At 33.5% G+C, this 17,926-nt stretch overlaps 1 protein-coding gene across 3 annotated transcripts; it reads right to left on the minus strand.

The window, feature by feature from the left end:
- Positions 1-669: 669 nt before the first annotated feature.
- LOC105158916 (Protein kinase superfamily protein) lies at positions 670-15,639 on the minus strand. Of its 3 annotated transcripts, XM_088878418.1 has the most exons (22): positions 15,243-15,320; positions 13,901-13,945; positions 13,464-13,556; positions 12,852-12,890; positions 11,670-11,840; positions 11,397-11,549; positions 10,009-10,044; positions 9,479-9,522; positions 9,030-9,120; positions 8,335-8,376; positions 8,143-8,251; positions 6,681-6,795; positions 6,541-6,590; positions 6,322-6,400; positions 5,230-5,280; positions 4,957-5,098; positions 4,809-4,853; positions 3,988-4,089; positions 3,860-3,901; positions 2,658-2,837; positions 1,570-1,689; positions 670-1,200 (listed from the first exon to the last, which is right to left on the minus strand). In XM_088878418.1, the coding sequence occupies exons 3-22, from the start codon at positions 13,470-13,472 to the stop codon at positions 1,096-1,098; spliced, it is 1,725 nt and encodes a 574-aa protein (XP_088734544.1). In that variant the 5' UTR covers positions 13,473-13,556; positions 13,901-13,945; positions 15,243-15,320; the 3' UTR covers positions 670-1,095. The 3 variants fall into 3 exon arrangements, 2 of the variants coding, with proteins under 2 accessions (XP_088734544.1, XP_011074132.1); XR_002286724.2 differs by lacking the exon at positions 13,464-13,556 and having other exon boundaries at positions 1,570-1,702; positions 15,243-15,639; XM_011075830.3 differs by lacking the exon at positions 13,464-13,556 and having other exon boundaries at positions 15,243-15,637.
- Between the last annotated feature and the right edge of the window lie 2,287 nt (positions 15,640-17,926).

Genomic DNA, 17,926 nt, shown 5'->3' on the forward strand with positions numbered 1-17,926 from the left:
AGAGCCCGTTGAATCTCATGTATGGTTGCTTCTAGATATCTGTAGCATTGTGAATGTTGTCAGCAATTTATATTTCGCATCTGTACACTTATTTAGAGGCAAGTGATCGGGGTTCTGTGAACTCTGTGGTTTTGTGTTTTGCTGTTTTTATTCCTAAAAATTTGACAGGAAGACACGTAGCCTGAGAGTGTTTTCAATCCTATTTACAAACATACATTTTGCTATAATTGAATAACATCCAGGACTTGTGAGGGTAGAAAGGCATGAGGGCAAAGGTTGCGATTCTCGCACTTTCTTTAAGCACACTAATAATCCAGCTGATCATATTATTTGTGAGCTGCCTCATTTATGATTGGTTGTCTTTTCACATAACTAGTGTAATTTATTTGTCCATGGACGATTTAAGTCGAATTGTCCTTGAATTTTGAGCTTAAACTAATTAAACAAACCTGAAAGCTAACGCTTGAAATACTCCTGTGACCATATAATCATAGGCAAGTTGCAAATGTGGCTTCTTCTCTGTCCAGAATGAAGAATTTGGCGATGAATATTTGGACATGATTCCGAAATTTCTCATAAAAAAACAACTTATTTAATAGAAATTTGATTTCAGAATGACAAATCAATAATCTACTGTGCTCATAATGATGATGAATTGAACAAAGGCGATAACTAAATTGATGGACCAACTTATGAAAGCAGAGAGCTGCTGCAATCTCAAACAGTGTCAGTGGGGATTTAAAAACATCGACAAGAGAGGGTTTATGACAATTGACCTAATCCACATGTATCATTTGTAAACTATTCTTCTTGCATTTGGATTCCTTTCCCTTCCGTTTTGAGGTTGTGTATAAGGGACTGAAGGTGAGCTGCCAATTTAAGCTTGTTGCAAGCTTCTCAGTTGGAAGTTTCATGAGTGCTCTATTTTTAGGAAGGGGACTACAATGTCTCTATTTCCATGTAAAGGTATCTGCAGTTACTATAAATAGCAACCATTTTTAACCTGTATGTAGTAAACGAAGTTGGGCTTGTATGGATCTTCTGTAACGACTCATCCTGGTATTGTGACCCAAGAATTGAAGCATGAAGATCTTTTTATAGGAAAGCCCGTCTTATTGTCCTGGCGGCAACACGAGAAACTAATTTTCCAGCCAGGTCTGCGGGCAATCTTAATAACTGTTGCTGTGAATCCGGTGGGAGCTGAAAAACATACACATCAAATTACATCAGTATGGTTAAAACATCATGAGCTTAGATTCGGTCACAGCTTAACCGGGTAGAGGGTGAGGGATACAGCAATTGTGGAGTCACCAAAGGTTATAAAGCAAAGGATTAATTTTGTCAGATGTCAAAAAATAGATGGATCTTTTACTGCTAAGATTCTTCTTTGTGCTTAAGCAGTGCAGATAGGATAGGACAGGGTGTTATACCATGCCAATGAATGGCGGCTCCATACATCATAAACTTGGTAATATCCAATCAAATTGTGATGTCAACAATAGATTAGTACAAGTACCAATACATGCTTCTTTATCCAGTATACTGGGGATCCAGATGTTTGGTTCTTACCTCAGCAATTGCAGATAGAAGTGGTAGCATTTCTTGACCAGATACTAATCCATAAGGGAGGAATGCTGCTTCATTTGGGAATGATTTCTGAGTGTCATATGAGCCAACTCCTTTGACTTCCTGCAAGAAGGAACTTAACAATTGCCCAACATTTACCATAAATGATTTCTTTTTCATATATTGTACTATATCCTAAATTAGGAAACTTGAGCACAACTGTTATCTCTACACTACGAAGGGAACAAAAAGAGTGTAAATGCCGATGTACCATCCCATTCACTGAGCAAGTTGCAGGTAAGCTCAACATAAATACATGTGGGCAACCCCACTGTGCCACACCCAGCCCCCATGCCCAATCCCATTAAATTAATAAAATAGAAATAACAAAAATATGCCAGCTACAAGACTGCAATCAGGAAAATCTTGACGTCAAAAAAATGGCTGACAAGTTATAGCTTTATAAATGCTGATCTTGCAATAAAAAGTCCCAGTAGGATACAAACAACCAAGGTTTCCAGCAAGATTTAATGCACTGCTTTGTCCATAACAAAATAACTGTGGTCTGAAGTGTAACATTTCAAATGTTCGAGTATTTTAAAACTCAATTTAGCCTGAAAAGTAAATAGCTTAATCACAAAGAAGCATATATCCAACAGTGAATGTCTAATCTGATACGGTCAATTGTTGATTGAAAGGGTATAATATACTGGTTTTTATCTGGTACACCTTTCTTATTGGTGATTGATTGATATATTGATACATGAAATGAACTGTGTGAGACTCATTACTAATAAACCCATATAGCTTATCAACACATGATGTAAAATAAATCATTCAGCTCACTCGGAAGCAAAAAAAGGAGAAGAAGAAGAAATGTAATATGCAGCAATCACCTGGCTTGGTTCAAGAACTCAAAAAGATAAAAGCAAGCTTTAAAGCATGCTACCTTAAGATGTTCAACTCAAAAGTGACACCCAATACAACCAAGATAGCCATGCAATAAGATCAGGGTAACAAACTGAGCATAGAGACAGTGACTAGCCCTTTAATGATGGATACAACAATTATCCTTAATAAAAATCTCTTACCATCGCAGAAGTTTCAGTCTGTTGAAGCCCTGAAATTAATAGCATGAGGCGTCGTAGTGTTCTCAGATTGGTGATATCTTCATCAGTCATTGAAGAAATAGAATTTGGTCTGAAGGGTAAGTTTGCAGTCATCGCAGATGTTACTGAATCCAAGGTTGCTACTCCTAGGGCATCCAAACCCTATGATAACTTGCAGAAGCAAACAATAAGTACCAACAGCAACACAAGAAATAGAGTACTCAAACATGATTCCAGAAAATTTAATGGGAATTGTTAACCACCAAGTTGACAGCTAAAATGCAAAATTTAAAAATCATATCCTCTATGTAATAACCTCTTCAAGCTGAGGGATCATCCCTAATTAGTTGCTTATGTCATTTCTGTGTCCTGACCATCTCTAAGGTTGACAAGGAAACACCCCATTGAACATCATAAATAGTGCAATGTCTTGAATATGTCTTTGTTTGATTTAGCATAAAGCCTTCATGTAAAGCTGATACCGTAAATTAGTTCTTAAAATGGATTATATTTTGAACATCATATGCAATGACAACAGCAGCAGCCATGGGATTTAACTTGTCAACTAACATATCTATGGCAACAACCTATTCTACTAAGTACCAAATTCACCAGATTCAAACAAAATACTAAGGAAAACCAGAAACTCCATTCCTTTTCTTTTATTTCTTTTAGGATGAAGTAAAATTCAGTCCAGAATACAATAGATTGGAATCTAAGAATGATGGAAAAAACAAGGAGAAAAAATTGCATTGAAAATGCAAAGAGAAAATATTTGGATTGACTTAGCACCCAGAACTACTGATATGCCAAAAACAACGTGGGTCGAGTACAAGTGGGTCTGGGTTTTGAAGCAACAACATTAAAGGTCATATTACTGAACCAATGCACATAGGCGTGTGGATTTGAGGCCTGGTATTCTCAGCAAATAAATAGAATTTAGTTTCCCCATTTTTTTACTGAAGTTAATGTAATCTAAACGAGCTTACGGGCATGCAGGTGATTTAACTTCTGTAACTATTAATCAGGCTACCGTTCTTCTCAAGTTGTTTTTTGCCCTGTTTCTTTCCAGTGTCGGCAGAAAGATAAGAAGAGGTCGCCACAAGCACTAATTCTAAACTCATAGTATGAGAATACATTCCACTAATTCCCACAAGCAATTAAAAGGAAGTCCAAAATCTTACCTTTGCTAATTCGTCAAGAAGTACTTCCCTCACAAATGCACCCTGCACAAATTTGAATATATTTGAGAATATTATTTAATCAAGTTTCTCAATTATGCTACCCAATGATGAGATACAAGCTAAATTACCTTCTCATTCAAAGCAAAGGACAGAATTTGTTTGATAACCATCTTAGAATCATCATCTATCTGCTTTCTCACAAATGCTCTCTCTGTCCTGGCACGTAATGACTGTCTCAAGAGAAATATAGAATCAGATGTATGCTAATTGAATTGAAAATCCTTTTGGAACTATTGCATTATCTGGTATACCATCAGAACAGTGGAGCAAAAGTTGTCCAGAAAAGCAGAACTATTGCTTTGAAAAAACAAATAATCTGTATTGTCAGTGTTAAATAGGAGTGGAAATTAGAGAGTGCACTCTCTTATATCAGGCCAGATGTTCAAATCTGATGAACACCTGAAATGTAGGACATGATGTGATAGTCTGAGATATATCACTTTCATTTAAAACAACAATTAGGTTAAACTGACTTAGGTATTCAGAAATGTTAAATTGTCATTCTACATGAAGCTGAAGGATCCAAGTGATATGGTGAATGAACTTAATAATCATCTTAAATATCCAGATCTCCACTTTGTTCAGTAAAGGCAGCCAATGACGATAGTTTTCCGTTTAAAGGAGCATCCGGTTTTGAAAGAGCCAATTCGTCTTAACCTGAATTATTGAGAATAATTGCTGTTTCAGACAAGGACAGATCATGTGCCCCGCTGACTATATATATTCAAACTCATGAAGTATGAAACAAATGGCACAGGGTCAGGGAAGTTTATCACATGCATAAACAAATAGAGGTTGCAGATCAATAAAACCCAAGGTAATTAAACTTAAACAGAACGACATACAAGAGAAATATGGTTAATATATTTGTCGACACAAGCTATCTCACCTCTGTTAAGAGAGACTCTAATCTATCCATCCTGAATACTCCATCCTAGTTTAAAAACTTGAAATCAGTATCCTTGATTATATTAACTCGTGCAACCGGTGGTAATGTGTGAAAAAACAACAAATTATCCTTTAAGGGGATGGTGTACCTTATAGAGCAGCGCTTGCAAAGACGATCGTAACTTAGGTGAACTGTCAGTAAGCACCTTCCGCGCAATCCAAGGATATGTATTTCCCAGAACTTTGTAATCTGGGTTGAAGCTGATAGCAATTCCCTCCAGAACAGCTAGACTGGATGGTCCAGAAAATTGATCTTGAAGTGTTAAATATAAAATCCACAGTAACTTGATTAAACCAACTTAATCTGAAAAAACTCGTATGTACATAACATATAATAACCTATAACAAGAACACGGATTCACCTTCTAATGACAAGAGAAAAATAAGAAGGAATTCTAAATTTGAACTTGTACCTGCAGGCACAAGAAAGGACAATTTACTCCCATCATAAATCAGAATATACTTCCAGTGCAAGAAGAAAATAATTTAAAGCCCAAAAGGTGCAAGTATAAGCCCCTGTGAGTGTGATTATGTGCACAACCATATAAGGAGATCAACAAGCTAAAATGAAGAAAACTATAAGGAGATCAACAAACACAGTCTGTAGTACTTCATATAGATTAGCACATTAAATAAGCTGCGTGCAAGTATTTTCTTAAAAGAATGTCATATGTTATATTAGGAAAGAAGAAATCATGAAACTTTACCAAATCATATTACAGATACACATGAATATCATTTTTTTAACTGCTTTTACTTTTTCAGCTTGTACTGTTAACTAGATCTTTTTCATCTTGCACTATTAACTAAATCTAACGATAGATGCAAGATACATTAAACATGTAAATCTAATATGAATGTATATATATATATATATATTAACATTCAATTTAAAATCACTTGTTGATCATGTCCATGTCTTGACTCTACACAATTCTCCAAGGAGAGATGGATACATTAGGTTCTGGATTGAGACAAAATTCATCTAAGGCTTTTCTTGTTGTAATTACTATATTATCTACAACCTGTATAATGTCATTCATATAAGTGAGCAAAGACAAGCCCAAAGCAAAAAGAAGGAAAATTTTAGGTTCATTCATTAAGGGAATCAAGGCAAAGTTTGAAAATTCATGGCCACAAACAAACAATATTAAATAAGGTTTTACCTCAAAATATTTGTAAACCAGGTGAATAGGGTCAACTTTGTTGAGAGTTTTTTCAAGGGAGTAGAAGGTATAGAGATTGATTATATACAAGAACAAGGTCTTATTCTATCAGTTATCCAAACAAGCAATTTGCTAAAACAATCATGAAAGCACGTTTGGATTCTAAATGAGCTCAAGCCCTCATATGCTAAGCTGGCCCAATCCTGCTTCAGTTCATACACATTGGATCCCACCTAAAAAATTTAAATGGATATGCAATAGATTGTGAAGGTGTCAGAAAACTAGTACATGGTGGTTCCCAAATTTCCAAGAAGATCTCCAAAGCTTATGTTGCGTACCCCTTTGGAAACCGCATTCCGAAAAACACCTACAAGCTATTTCATATTAGAAACAAAAACAATAGCTGTTGAAAATTGAGGACGAACATGCCTAAGTTCAAAGACTGAGGTTAAGGGATCACTGTGGTGCTAGAGAAATAACAAAGATGAATCTAGAGTGAGACGAGACCTGTTAATGCCTTTGTAACAGCATCTTTGTCAGCTGTTGGAGGAAGAAGCCTGTTGCATGAAGTTTCAGAGTCTTCAACATATGTTCAATGTTCAATTTCAAGCACAGTAGTAGGACAAAGAGCATGATAGTCAGGCTACCCAAGGGTTACAAAGTCTTTTGCAAGTGCATCATAATCGCGATTTACAAGATGGAGACAAGCTTCAATGAAGCCATCACGTAGTTCTTGCTTGAATTCACCCATCATGCCAAAGTCTGGGAATTTAAAATATATTCTTCAGAAATGGATGAACAATGATGGAATTCGAATGCCAGAATTTAGAACAAATAAGACAGCCTCACAAACTGAAGGAAAGCAATCAGGACCATGTTTTTCTAAGATAATAGCCATTTGTGCTATGCTCCTTAAAATTCAAGGTTTCCATTGATAAACATTATTTTCAGTGATTAGACTTTCAAGTAAACTACAGATAAACAGCTATGATTCTCTTCATTATTGGTTGCAAGTAATCCATGTTAACTTCAATTGCATAAAAAGGTATCTTATCAGATGAAAACTAGATTTAGAACATATCTTATATGAAACTGCAGGACTAAGTGGCTCACTAGCAGAAGCAGATAGATTTTCATGAGTATTATCAAAGGAAAATGGGTCTCATTTTTGCAAATCTTCCTGCTTAACCTCAACACGCCTTCTTCCTTACTCCTACCAAGACCCAAACATTTTCACTTGGCAAGTAACAAAAGATGGAAAATTAAATTGCTTCAAACGACTGATAGAGAACCATACACAGCCATCATCGAAGAACAGAAGTCTGCCATAAGAAGTCTGGATCTAAACCACAAAATTTAGTATTTGGTTTTGTGCTGCAATAATAACATGTGCAGTTGGCAACAAAATTCACTACCGATTGCTTCCACTTTCACACATTTCCAGCTATTAACAAAAATGAATATATAATCACTGTTGACACTTGTACATTATCACAAGGTTTACCGATTTGAATAGGGGGGGCGACAATCCAGCACCCAGGTAGGGAGTTTGGTGTATATGGTACTAAAATGGTGATTTCCTTCTCTATTTTTCTTTTTCTTCTTTTTTTTTTTTAAAAAAGAAAAATTTGGTGGTGGAGAGTTCTGCAAGAGTGAGTGGTAAATTCAAGTTAGGCTGATGTAAATTAAGCACTGAATTTTGGTAACATGACAAAGGTAAGTTGGTAATATCTCAACCAGATCTGTTTAATGTGTTAAAAACCCATGCAACAGTTAATGATCTTGCAAGATTTCCTCAGCCCAAATAACAACCAATGAGAAGAAGGAAACTCTAGGATGTGTCAAGTGGTCCATAATACTATATAACTGCTGGATGAACACAAGAGTTGCGTGATAAAAATGTAAAGAGAGCAGATGGACTGGGTTGTCTTGTTGGAATCCCTTGAAAGAAGTGATAAAAATGTAAAGAGAGCTAGAGGTTACTCAGATTGACCTTAGAAGGACACGGTTTACATATATTTTCTGAAATTAATAGGATACTGGATGCAATTTCAAGTTGCAAATCATGTTCACATGTCTAATCAAGTAAATATATTATTGAAAAAGTACCTAAGTATGCTAGTTTCGCATCATATGTGCGAAGCAGGTTTCCAGGATGTGGATCAGCGTGATAGAATCCAAACTCCAGAAGTTGATTGAACGAACAATAAACTCCCACCTGTTGGTCCGTTATTTGAGCAACTTATTAGGTGGAACTTGGTTTGGCTAAATAGCATAGTGCAAATAGTTTCAGGAATAGACCTCGATCATGTAAAGATCCTTCACTTCCGCCAGCTTTTGACCCTGCAGCAATTTAATATGAGCCAAAAATACTGTTCCATCTGAACATTAGTGTTTCATCAAAGAACAATACCATATGACTAAACTTGTTACTTCTTACAGGCAAATATTGACCTACTTTCTTAATTCATTACTTAAAAATATTATATAGCTCAACCCACAAGGTGGCTTTTTAACAATCCATGTAACCACTACGGTATCGCTGTTAAAAAATCCTTTAGGTGTTTTAGATATTACTTCTATATCTCAATTGAAAATGATTCCATCCCTTTAAAAAGAAAGTCGATCTGGTTTGTCTTAATTCCATAAGCTACTATTCTGTTTCAGATGCCATTAACTAACTGAAAGAAGAGATCCGCTGCTACAGCAAGTGATCAGTATTTCTCAGAGAAAACGTCTCATAAACTTATATAATGCTAGAGCCACAACATTGATTTGAAGAATATCCGTGAGAGCCCCTGGAGGTAGAATGAAAAACCTCCTTTGTGAAAGTCTTTAAAGACAAATCAGGGTCCAATAAACTTCTGTAATATGATTTCGAATACATGCAATAATCTAAGCTACAAGCACATTTAGTAGCCTTAAGTTTGACATAGTTGTTTGTTTGTAGGTCCCAACTGTACTAGAAAAAAGATACATTTAGCACAAAAAATTACCTCAACCCATTGCATGGTGAGAACCTTGCAAGTTGTTTGGTCAACATACATTTCAGGAACCACAACATCTTGAATACTGCCATATAACTGTCTGATTGGATATCAACAGTCAGAGAATGGGCTTGGAAATCAATTTTCTCATTTTTGAGAACAGTTGAAGCATAATTAGAGAAAATGTTTCAATAACAAAACTCAAGAAAAGTACACATGAAGGGTCATGCTGAACTATTATATATCCTTCCATTGATATGTTGAGTAAATAAATGTGAAACATTCATTAGTATATAGAACTTTGTGTGCTATGCTGTGCAAGAACTATGCCCCTCATTACAAGTCAGATTATATTTTACCAGTCTAAACTTCATTACAAGTCAGATTATTTTTTCAATAGCGCATCACCAAAAGTTAATATAGAGCATGCTGGATAAAGTGGCACAGAGATGGCTTACCTAAATTTAACTCCATTATCTGCTTCTCTCTTGTAGTCCATCTCCTGCATTCAATTGGATTACCTGTATTCAATATGAAGCACTAAGAATATTCCTCATGCAATGTATACCAAGAAAAAGGAAAAATCATTTCAAGCAGAACTACTCCATATGCTCTGCCACAAAAACCATCATATGATCGAATAATATTTCTGGTACTTGTCAAAGAAACAATTGTAGTAAATGAATCAAGACAAAGCAAAAACAACATTATTTATAATTTTATCAAGATTTTCAGTTAAGGACACTGGTATCCATAACTGTTATTAACATGGTTCTTTGCTTGGCACAAAAAAACAAACTTCCCCTGATAATATATCTTTCCAAAGAGGGGGAAATTTGTCAAATGAATTTATATAGTTGATTGACTAGATAGGCTCAGAGACAATGTAAATGACATGGAATTCTAGCCAGCCTGCATGGGCCCTAGAAAAGCAAGTTTACTTTCCCTTTTGGAAGTGAGAATCAAGAAAGTCTTGAAAGAGTTATACCCGGAAAAGGCTTGATGCCCACTCGTCAACAACTGCCTGCAAATTGACAATCATGTATCAGTTGTATTTAGGAAGAAGAAAGAAACAAGAACTAACAGCAAGAACATTTGAAGACCCTACATAAAAGTATAAAATTTCAAAATGTGACTTCAGCTTTCAAGTATCGACAATAAAATGCCACATAAACAGAAGGAATAGAGTCAACTAGGTGCGTAAACGAGTTGAGCGCCTCAGAATTTTATTTTGAGCTCGAGCTTAATGAGCTTGGCATAAATGGGCTCGAGCTCGAGCTTGTTGCTTATTTTTTATTTTTAAATTTTTACTTTTTTAATAAAAATATATTATTATAAATAATAATATTATATTAATTATCGAAAGTGTTAAAAAAACATATGCTACAATAATTTAATCTAATGTTAAGAATATATGACTTCATACTATCTTTATTATATTTCTAATATTAGCTTAGTAATCGCATAATTAGTAAAAGTATAAAAAATATACATCAAATTATATAAATAATTCCACATTATTTTGCACAATTTTACTAAATAAAAAATAATAATAAATTATAAAAAATCAATTATACTTATAGTATGCCATTTCGAAAGTATATTTGTCCATATAAAGTTTTTTTTACTTGAATTATATAATATATTAATTTTAATAAAATAGGTAAACATAAGTTATTTACTAAAATAAAATGAGAATGGTCACAAAAATACATTTTAAAAATATGATGATGGCAATTTAAAAATTTTCATATATTTCAGATATACAAACATTAAAACAAGTATTTTTAAACCAAGCAGTAATTGATCTCATTATAGACATGTATAACGCAATATCATTGAAAATAAATAAAATTGTTCAACCATCATTGCTATTATTATCTTTAGATTTATTCATAGGGATAACCAAAATTTCAACCTAAGTTTATAAGTTTACAAGCACTAAAATAGAAATATTATATATTATGTATCTTGGTACAAATATAAACTCACAAATAAATATAAAAAATTATAAGTTAATTGTCAGAACAAAAGTACAATAAATTAATAATTGATATTGAAATATAACAATAAAATTCATGTGCATTATATTAATTATTTACAAAAAGAATTATCAAAACTAACTAAATTGTTGATTAAGTTTATTTTTAGATAGATATTAAGTAATATAAATATAAATACAATATTTTATTATTATCCAAAATTAAAATATGAGATATTGATTAGTAATTTTAATATATGGTGAATTTTGAATACAAACTTGATATAATATTGACTATATATTTAAGTATATAAAGATACTTAAAAATAAATAAATATATATAAATGTTTAAAAAAGAAAAAAGCTCGAAAACAGAAATTCATTTCCCATACTACCTGAAGGTCAGTGTTAAATTTTCTTGCCCTCCTTATCACCCCTGCCAGGTAACGCAAGATTAGTATGTCTAACGAGATTGCAGCTCTAACACCAGGCCTCTGCACTTTTACAGCAACAACCTTCCCACTGTAGCGAAGCCTAGCTTGGTAAACCTTTTCCATATATCAAAATGATTTTTGAAAACGTAAGTTAACTGCAATTAGCTTTTGATCTTCTGATATTTAATTATAATGATCCACTCCAATTACATGCAATATAAATGCAATACATACCTGTCCAAGTGATGCTGCTGCCACCGGCTCAGGAGAGATTTCAGAGAAAAGTTCATCTATTGGTAATCCAAGTTCTTGTTCTATTATATCAAAGGCAACTTCTGTGGAAAATGGTGCAATTCGATCTTGCAGGACTGAGAGCTCATCCAAATATGAAGGTGGTATCAAATCCTGTGAGAAAAGAGACGTCGAAAAAGGCCATTGACTACCAACAAGGCAATAGATGCATGTTAATGTCAATGTTCACTCTCAAATCTAAAGCAATATTTTTAGGTATGAACCGAGTCAACCGGGCTGACCGGTTGGCACCGATTTTTTTGTTTGCGGTTATGAAAGTAAAACCAGACCGTACTCTGGTTCCCGGTTAGACCGGCTGGCACAGTCAGCTTTTAAACAGTCATGTTTAGCATCTCTGTCTTTGTCTCTATAAGCTTCCTTAATTAAATGTCCTTTCGAAACCTTTTTCATTGAACAAGGTTTAGACTTCAAGCATTTGCATTGTCAAACCACCAGCAAACATAACAAAATGAAAAGGTTATGGGATCTGCTAATTATATCAGGCAACTTTTTTTCTGCGTGTATTGTCAAAGTCAATCAAACTATTTGTAACTTAGAATCGTTACGTAAAGAAGCATATCACATGGAAACTAGCTACACAGCGTTAATCATGACTTATATTAAGATATAAGGATAAGAGAGATTATTACAGTCACCTCCTTTCCTCAAAATTATGAGATTTTAACGTGTAAATGCATACACTGCATTTTATATTGTGCCTTTTTATGGAAGACAACCAAAGTTAAAATTGTATTTTTGGATGGCTGTCTTGCGGAGTTATCCTACTATAAACTATTGGAGGAGGCAAGGTAAGAAAAGTGCATTGGACAATAGTCTGTCTAGTTGTTCAGTGTGTGTCTACAAAATATATCTACCTGTTGGGTTCAATACCAAATAGATCCATTTCCAGGCTCTTCCAGATTCCACAACAGCTAAACTCTCATGAATCCGTTTCAAACATATTCCATAGCTTTCATGAGTTTCACAAATATCCATTTTACAGAAATCTTTAGAAGTCTGTACTTCTAACAAATGGAAAAATGACAATGTTGTTCAACATTTTGGCTTATAGTTCAAATAGGATAATAAAAATAATATAATCTATTTAAAGCATGCAGAACTTACAGGGCGAGACGAAATAGCCTGAGCTATCTTAATATAAGCCTACAGACAAAAAAAAAAAAAAACATTAGTCATTCAAATGAAATCTCTTAAAATAGATGCAAACATGTGCTTTAATAGTTAAAGGTGACATCGATCTCTGTTGCATAGTGTCATAATTGTCCTCCCTAATTAGAGCTGAGGGTCAAGGGAAACAAGTTTAGAATAGAAAAAGCTTTCCAATTCACTAAAGAAGCTGAGCCAAATTTCATCACAGCCTCCCCCCCCCCCCGACCAAACAGAGAAGAATATGTATCTTAATATAAACTAAATGTATAAACCAACAAATCTAATCAATATGCAGAATTAAGGAAGCTTGTATTGAACATCTTCTTTTAACGTCCATAAAATGAAAGGACAACCATACTATCTCGTAGACAAGCCAACAAAATTAAATAATAAATTAAAGACAATGAACAAATGAACTATACAAATCATTCTTTGTTCCTGAATAGAAATTAAATAAAATTTGAAACATGAAAAAATATGAAATATAGAAATTTTTTATTTTTCGCTTTTGTGAAATGAGTTAACTAAGAAAGCATAAACATCTCTTGAGGTGATATGTATTCTTACATAAAGCATTCACATGTAGAAGGGCATGAGTTGGATATAATTAAAACAAGTCACTCTTCGTGGTCTTTCTGAATGTTATCCTGTCCAGTCAATCTAATCAAACACAAGAATGAGATACTGCATATGTTATCAGACTAGTCAATCCATTAAACCAAACACAAGTTTGTATATCTTGAAGTAACTTATCAAATATGACGTGATCCCTTTAATCCCATCATCCTAATAGAACAGGGAAGGCATGCACATAATATTATTCCTTGCAGTAACAAAGCTTGCTAAAGCAAAAAAAAAAGCAAAAAAAAAAAAAAGCAAAGAAAAAGGAAGAACAGCAAAAAGAGCATAATTATTTTTTTAAAAAAAAAGTCAATAAAAATGCCCTAACTGATATTGTGCATGTGATAAAGGAATCCATAATGACTTAAGGCATGGAGATATACCGGACCAAGTTGTACTAATATCTCCCTCAACTCAGCAGCTCTAACCTACAATCCAAAGGAGAAAACAAAATGTAAAAATTGGTCACAGTCCAAAGATGAATAAGTGTATGCATTTATGTTTTATCAAACAAATAGACTTCAAGAGTGTAATCATAACCTATAATATGAGACAAATTAAACATAACTATTGAAAAATAATTAACATTTTCAAAATACTTTTATAGAATAAATTTTATGTTGTTTAGATTACTCAATTAATACCATAATTAATTTTACGAATATTTGTTAAAATAGAGAATTACTTTTCGAGTATTATAGAAAATTCATGATTAAATGTTTCACTTAAAAGTACGACTCCAACTCGTTAAGTGCATATTACATACGGAAAATGAGAGTAATTTTCAATCATTTATATATGTGTAAGTGTGTAATTCAATTGTTTCTATAGAAGCAATAATACATCATTGCATTGAGATCTCGATCAATAGATCAACACATTTTTCAATAACTATCAAATTAGAAATAAAACAACAAACTCACTTTATAGTTAGATAAAGACACATGCATCATGTGAAATTCAAACTATTGACATCATATTGTGAAGTTACAAAACCTCAACCTTAACACTTAGAACAAGACTCAGGGATAAATGCATTTTTTTCTCCTCAAATATAGTCACTAATGCGATTTTGGTCCTCAAATAATTTAAGGTTGCAACTTTGGTCCTCGAACTTTAACTTTTTTTGGCACTTTTGGTCATTCTGTTAACTTTTCCGTTAAACTTAACGAAAATTTCATTTAACGCGAAAATAATTGCTATTTTCCTCCCATTTTGTGGTGTGTTTTTTTCATTTTAAATGAAATTTCTGTTAAAGTTAACGAAAAAATTAATGGAAGGATCAAAAGTGCTAAAAAAAATTAAAGTTTGAGGACCAAAATTGCAATCTTAAATTGTTTTAGTACTAAAATCGCATTAGTGGCTATTTTTTAGGACCAAAAATGCATTTATCGCACAAGACTTACAATGCAAATTTTACCTAACAGTTCTATTTGCATATCCCAGTTCTATCATAAACAAGCTAACAACTAACAATTACTACGAACAAATACAACAACAACAATCAACCATCAACTTCTGTCGAGGTATTCCCACACATTCAGAGGAATTCAAACCACTAGTTCCAAAATCGGGTCTACCGCACAGCAATGCCGAATTGGCTACTGTACTTTTAAAAAGCGTAATCCAGTTTGATTACGCAGGCAGAAGTATAATTAGTCAGTCACAAGCAGGAATATAAAATGGACCGTCCATCTACGAACTACACACACTCACAACTCTGACCTCAAACATCAAATCGGCGCGTTCTGTGACGCTGTCGTAGTAGCGGCGGGCGAACCACTTGCCAAGTGTGTTGGCTATTTGGAACAGCCGACGGAGAAGAATCAGAGGCTTCTTCTGATATATAGCGGCGATTTTAGATATATTGTATTCAGTCAAGGATTCGGCTTCCGATGAACTTAGCTCGAAGAGGTACCCAGAATACTCCGTGAAGGCATCCACTTTATCAGACGCCGCAGCCGGCGTGGCTAGCAGACGGCCGGGAAGAATAATCGGCCGCAATTGGCGGACAGGGGTGAAATTGGCGGCGCGAAATAGTGGCGGGGAGAGAGGCGGGAGGAGCAGCATGATTTGGGAACTGAAATGTATCTGTTGCAACGGTTTGGAAGTGGCTTATTGGCCTCTCTTTTAAATCTTTATATTATATTATCCGAATTCATTACCTTTTGTTTTTTATTTATTTATTTGATTTTCTTTTTTTTTAAATAATAATTATTTGGACTAATCTGCAATAGCGTGTAGAAATAAGGAACATAGCTGGAATATAATATCTGGGTGGTTCCAGTTTTATTTTTATATTTTCATATATTTTAGTGTATTTTTATTACATACTGATTTTAAAATTATTGATAAAAATAATGGGATGATATTGGGGAAATGTATTCCTAAATGAGGTACAAATTGGAACGGTTCCTTAGAATTATTTGCTATATGTTACTGTGCCCGTTCCAAATGATCTTCACCATTTCAACGGTTGGCAAAACGTTCCAAAAACCGTGACAAAGGCCGTTCTTGAATTAGGAATTAACGGCTACTTATGTGGTCCTATGCCTGTTCCTAAGACCATTCAAATTTTTTCAATATGTGTTCATCTCTTTCCATTTAATCTCATTATCTTTTTCAATCTTTCTTGTTCTCTCTCTAATTTACAAAATTAAGTTTGAAAGTTATATTTCTATAATTTTGAAACTTAAGTTTGAACTTGCACTATCGATATTATGTTTTGCTGCTTCTCTTGATGATCTCTAACATAATTTCTTATCGATCACTGGTAATTCCTCATCAATTTCGTCCATAGTCCCATTTTCATATTAATGTTGTCCAATAACAATTGTTGTGCCGTTTATAATATGCTGAAGGATCGTCAGCCATAACCCACGACTGACGACCTCGATGCCCCCGCCGAGTTCGAGGTTTCGATGGCGATGACGGAGCAACAAATGTGGCTGGCTGTTGTCAGGGGCAAGAACAAGGGTCGAGTATTCGACTTTGGTTTTGAGGCCTACGTCTCCAGCCGCATATTCACATCACAATCGCTACGCTACCGCCATCGCAACCGCCAAATCCAGTCATGGAGGACCGCATCGACTGTCTCGAGATGATGATGACCGACATGATGCAAGAGATGAGGGCCTCTTCATCCACTGCAACACGGTCTCCGACAAATCCGTTAGCCTCTCATCAAGACGATGCTGACGAGGGCCATTTAGATTAAGTTTTACATTTTTTTTATTTTTGTAATTAGGTAGTTTTTTATATTAATATAAATTTTTTTAATTATTAATTATTTCATAATGTTTATTACATTCTATTATTATATATTTATTCATTTAATTAAATTTATAGATAAAATTAATTCAAATTTTATTAAATTAACTATAAATTTATTTTATTAAATATATTAATAATTTATAAAAAATTACAAAAATCAAAACTTAGGAACGGATTTAATAATGGTAAAAAAATAGACAAATTTAATAAAAATCCATTCCAAAGACAGCCTAAAAAAAGTGTTCCTACACTAGATGCACTGTTCCAAATTAATATATAACTGTTCCAAATAGAATTACTAATCAATATCTAATGTGTGTTCCAAATTATATAAACTGTTCATAATTCTATTATTAACACAGTTATACAAATGTGTTTTAAATTCAACAACCCATTGCAAAAATTTGCTCCAAAGATCGTTCCTACATGGATTTCAATTAAGGAAAAAAAAAAACAGTTTCAAAATTAAATCACAAGTATTACAAATAATATTCCAAATTTCACCTAAAAAACATAAATAACTGTTCCAAAAGACCGTCTCCAACCATTCCAATTGTTAAGTTGAAGATTTTTGGACTACATCAGTGTTTAGAACAATTTGAAATGAATAATGTGCCGTAAATCGTTCCTAATATTTTATAACGTCAACTGCAAGAATGGAAATTTGTTCGTTCTAAATTCGTCCCCAAATTCAATCTAAATAAGTTTTTCGTTTTTGAAATCGTTCTAAAGTAAAACGAAATCGTTTCAAAATTCGCTCAAAATCCCACTTTGTTTTAGTGTTAATTTAATTTAATCTTTGGCTTAAACTATATTTATTTTATAATTAATTCATTATTAAACATCCGCTTAATTTAGTTCAACCCTGAAATAAAATTTTTGACACGTCAGAAACCTCTGTAATAGAAAACTACAATGTATAATTCATTTAGTGCTTTAACTCAATTAAAAAAATTTAATCTATGTTCTATGATGCTTTTAACTTATTCGGAGTAGTATTTTTAGTTCATGAATTAATTTTTTGAATTTAATCCTATAAATACTAAAATTTTAATAATTTTAATCAATTTCCGACCAATTTAATCTAAAACTATATATAAATTGCGTGTAACTAATTAAATTGCTATATTTATGTA

This window comes from Sesamum indicum, linkage group LG3, assembly GCF_026168435.1.
Source record: "Sesamum indicum cultivar Baizhima isolate 11 linkage group LG3, ASM2616843v1, whole genome shotgun sequence".
In the NCBI taxonomy this organism is placed as follows: Eukaryota; Viridiplantae; Streptophyta; class Magnoliopsida; order Lamiales; family Pedaliaceae; genus Sesamum; species Sesamum indicum.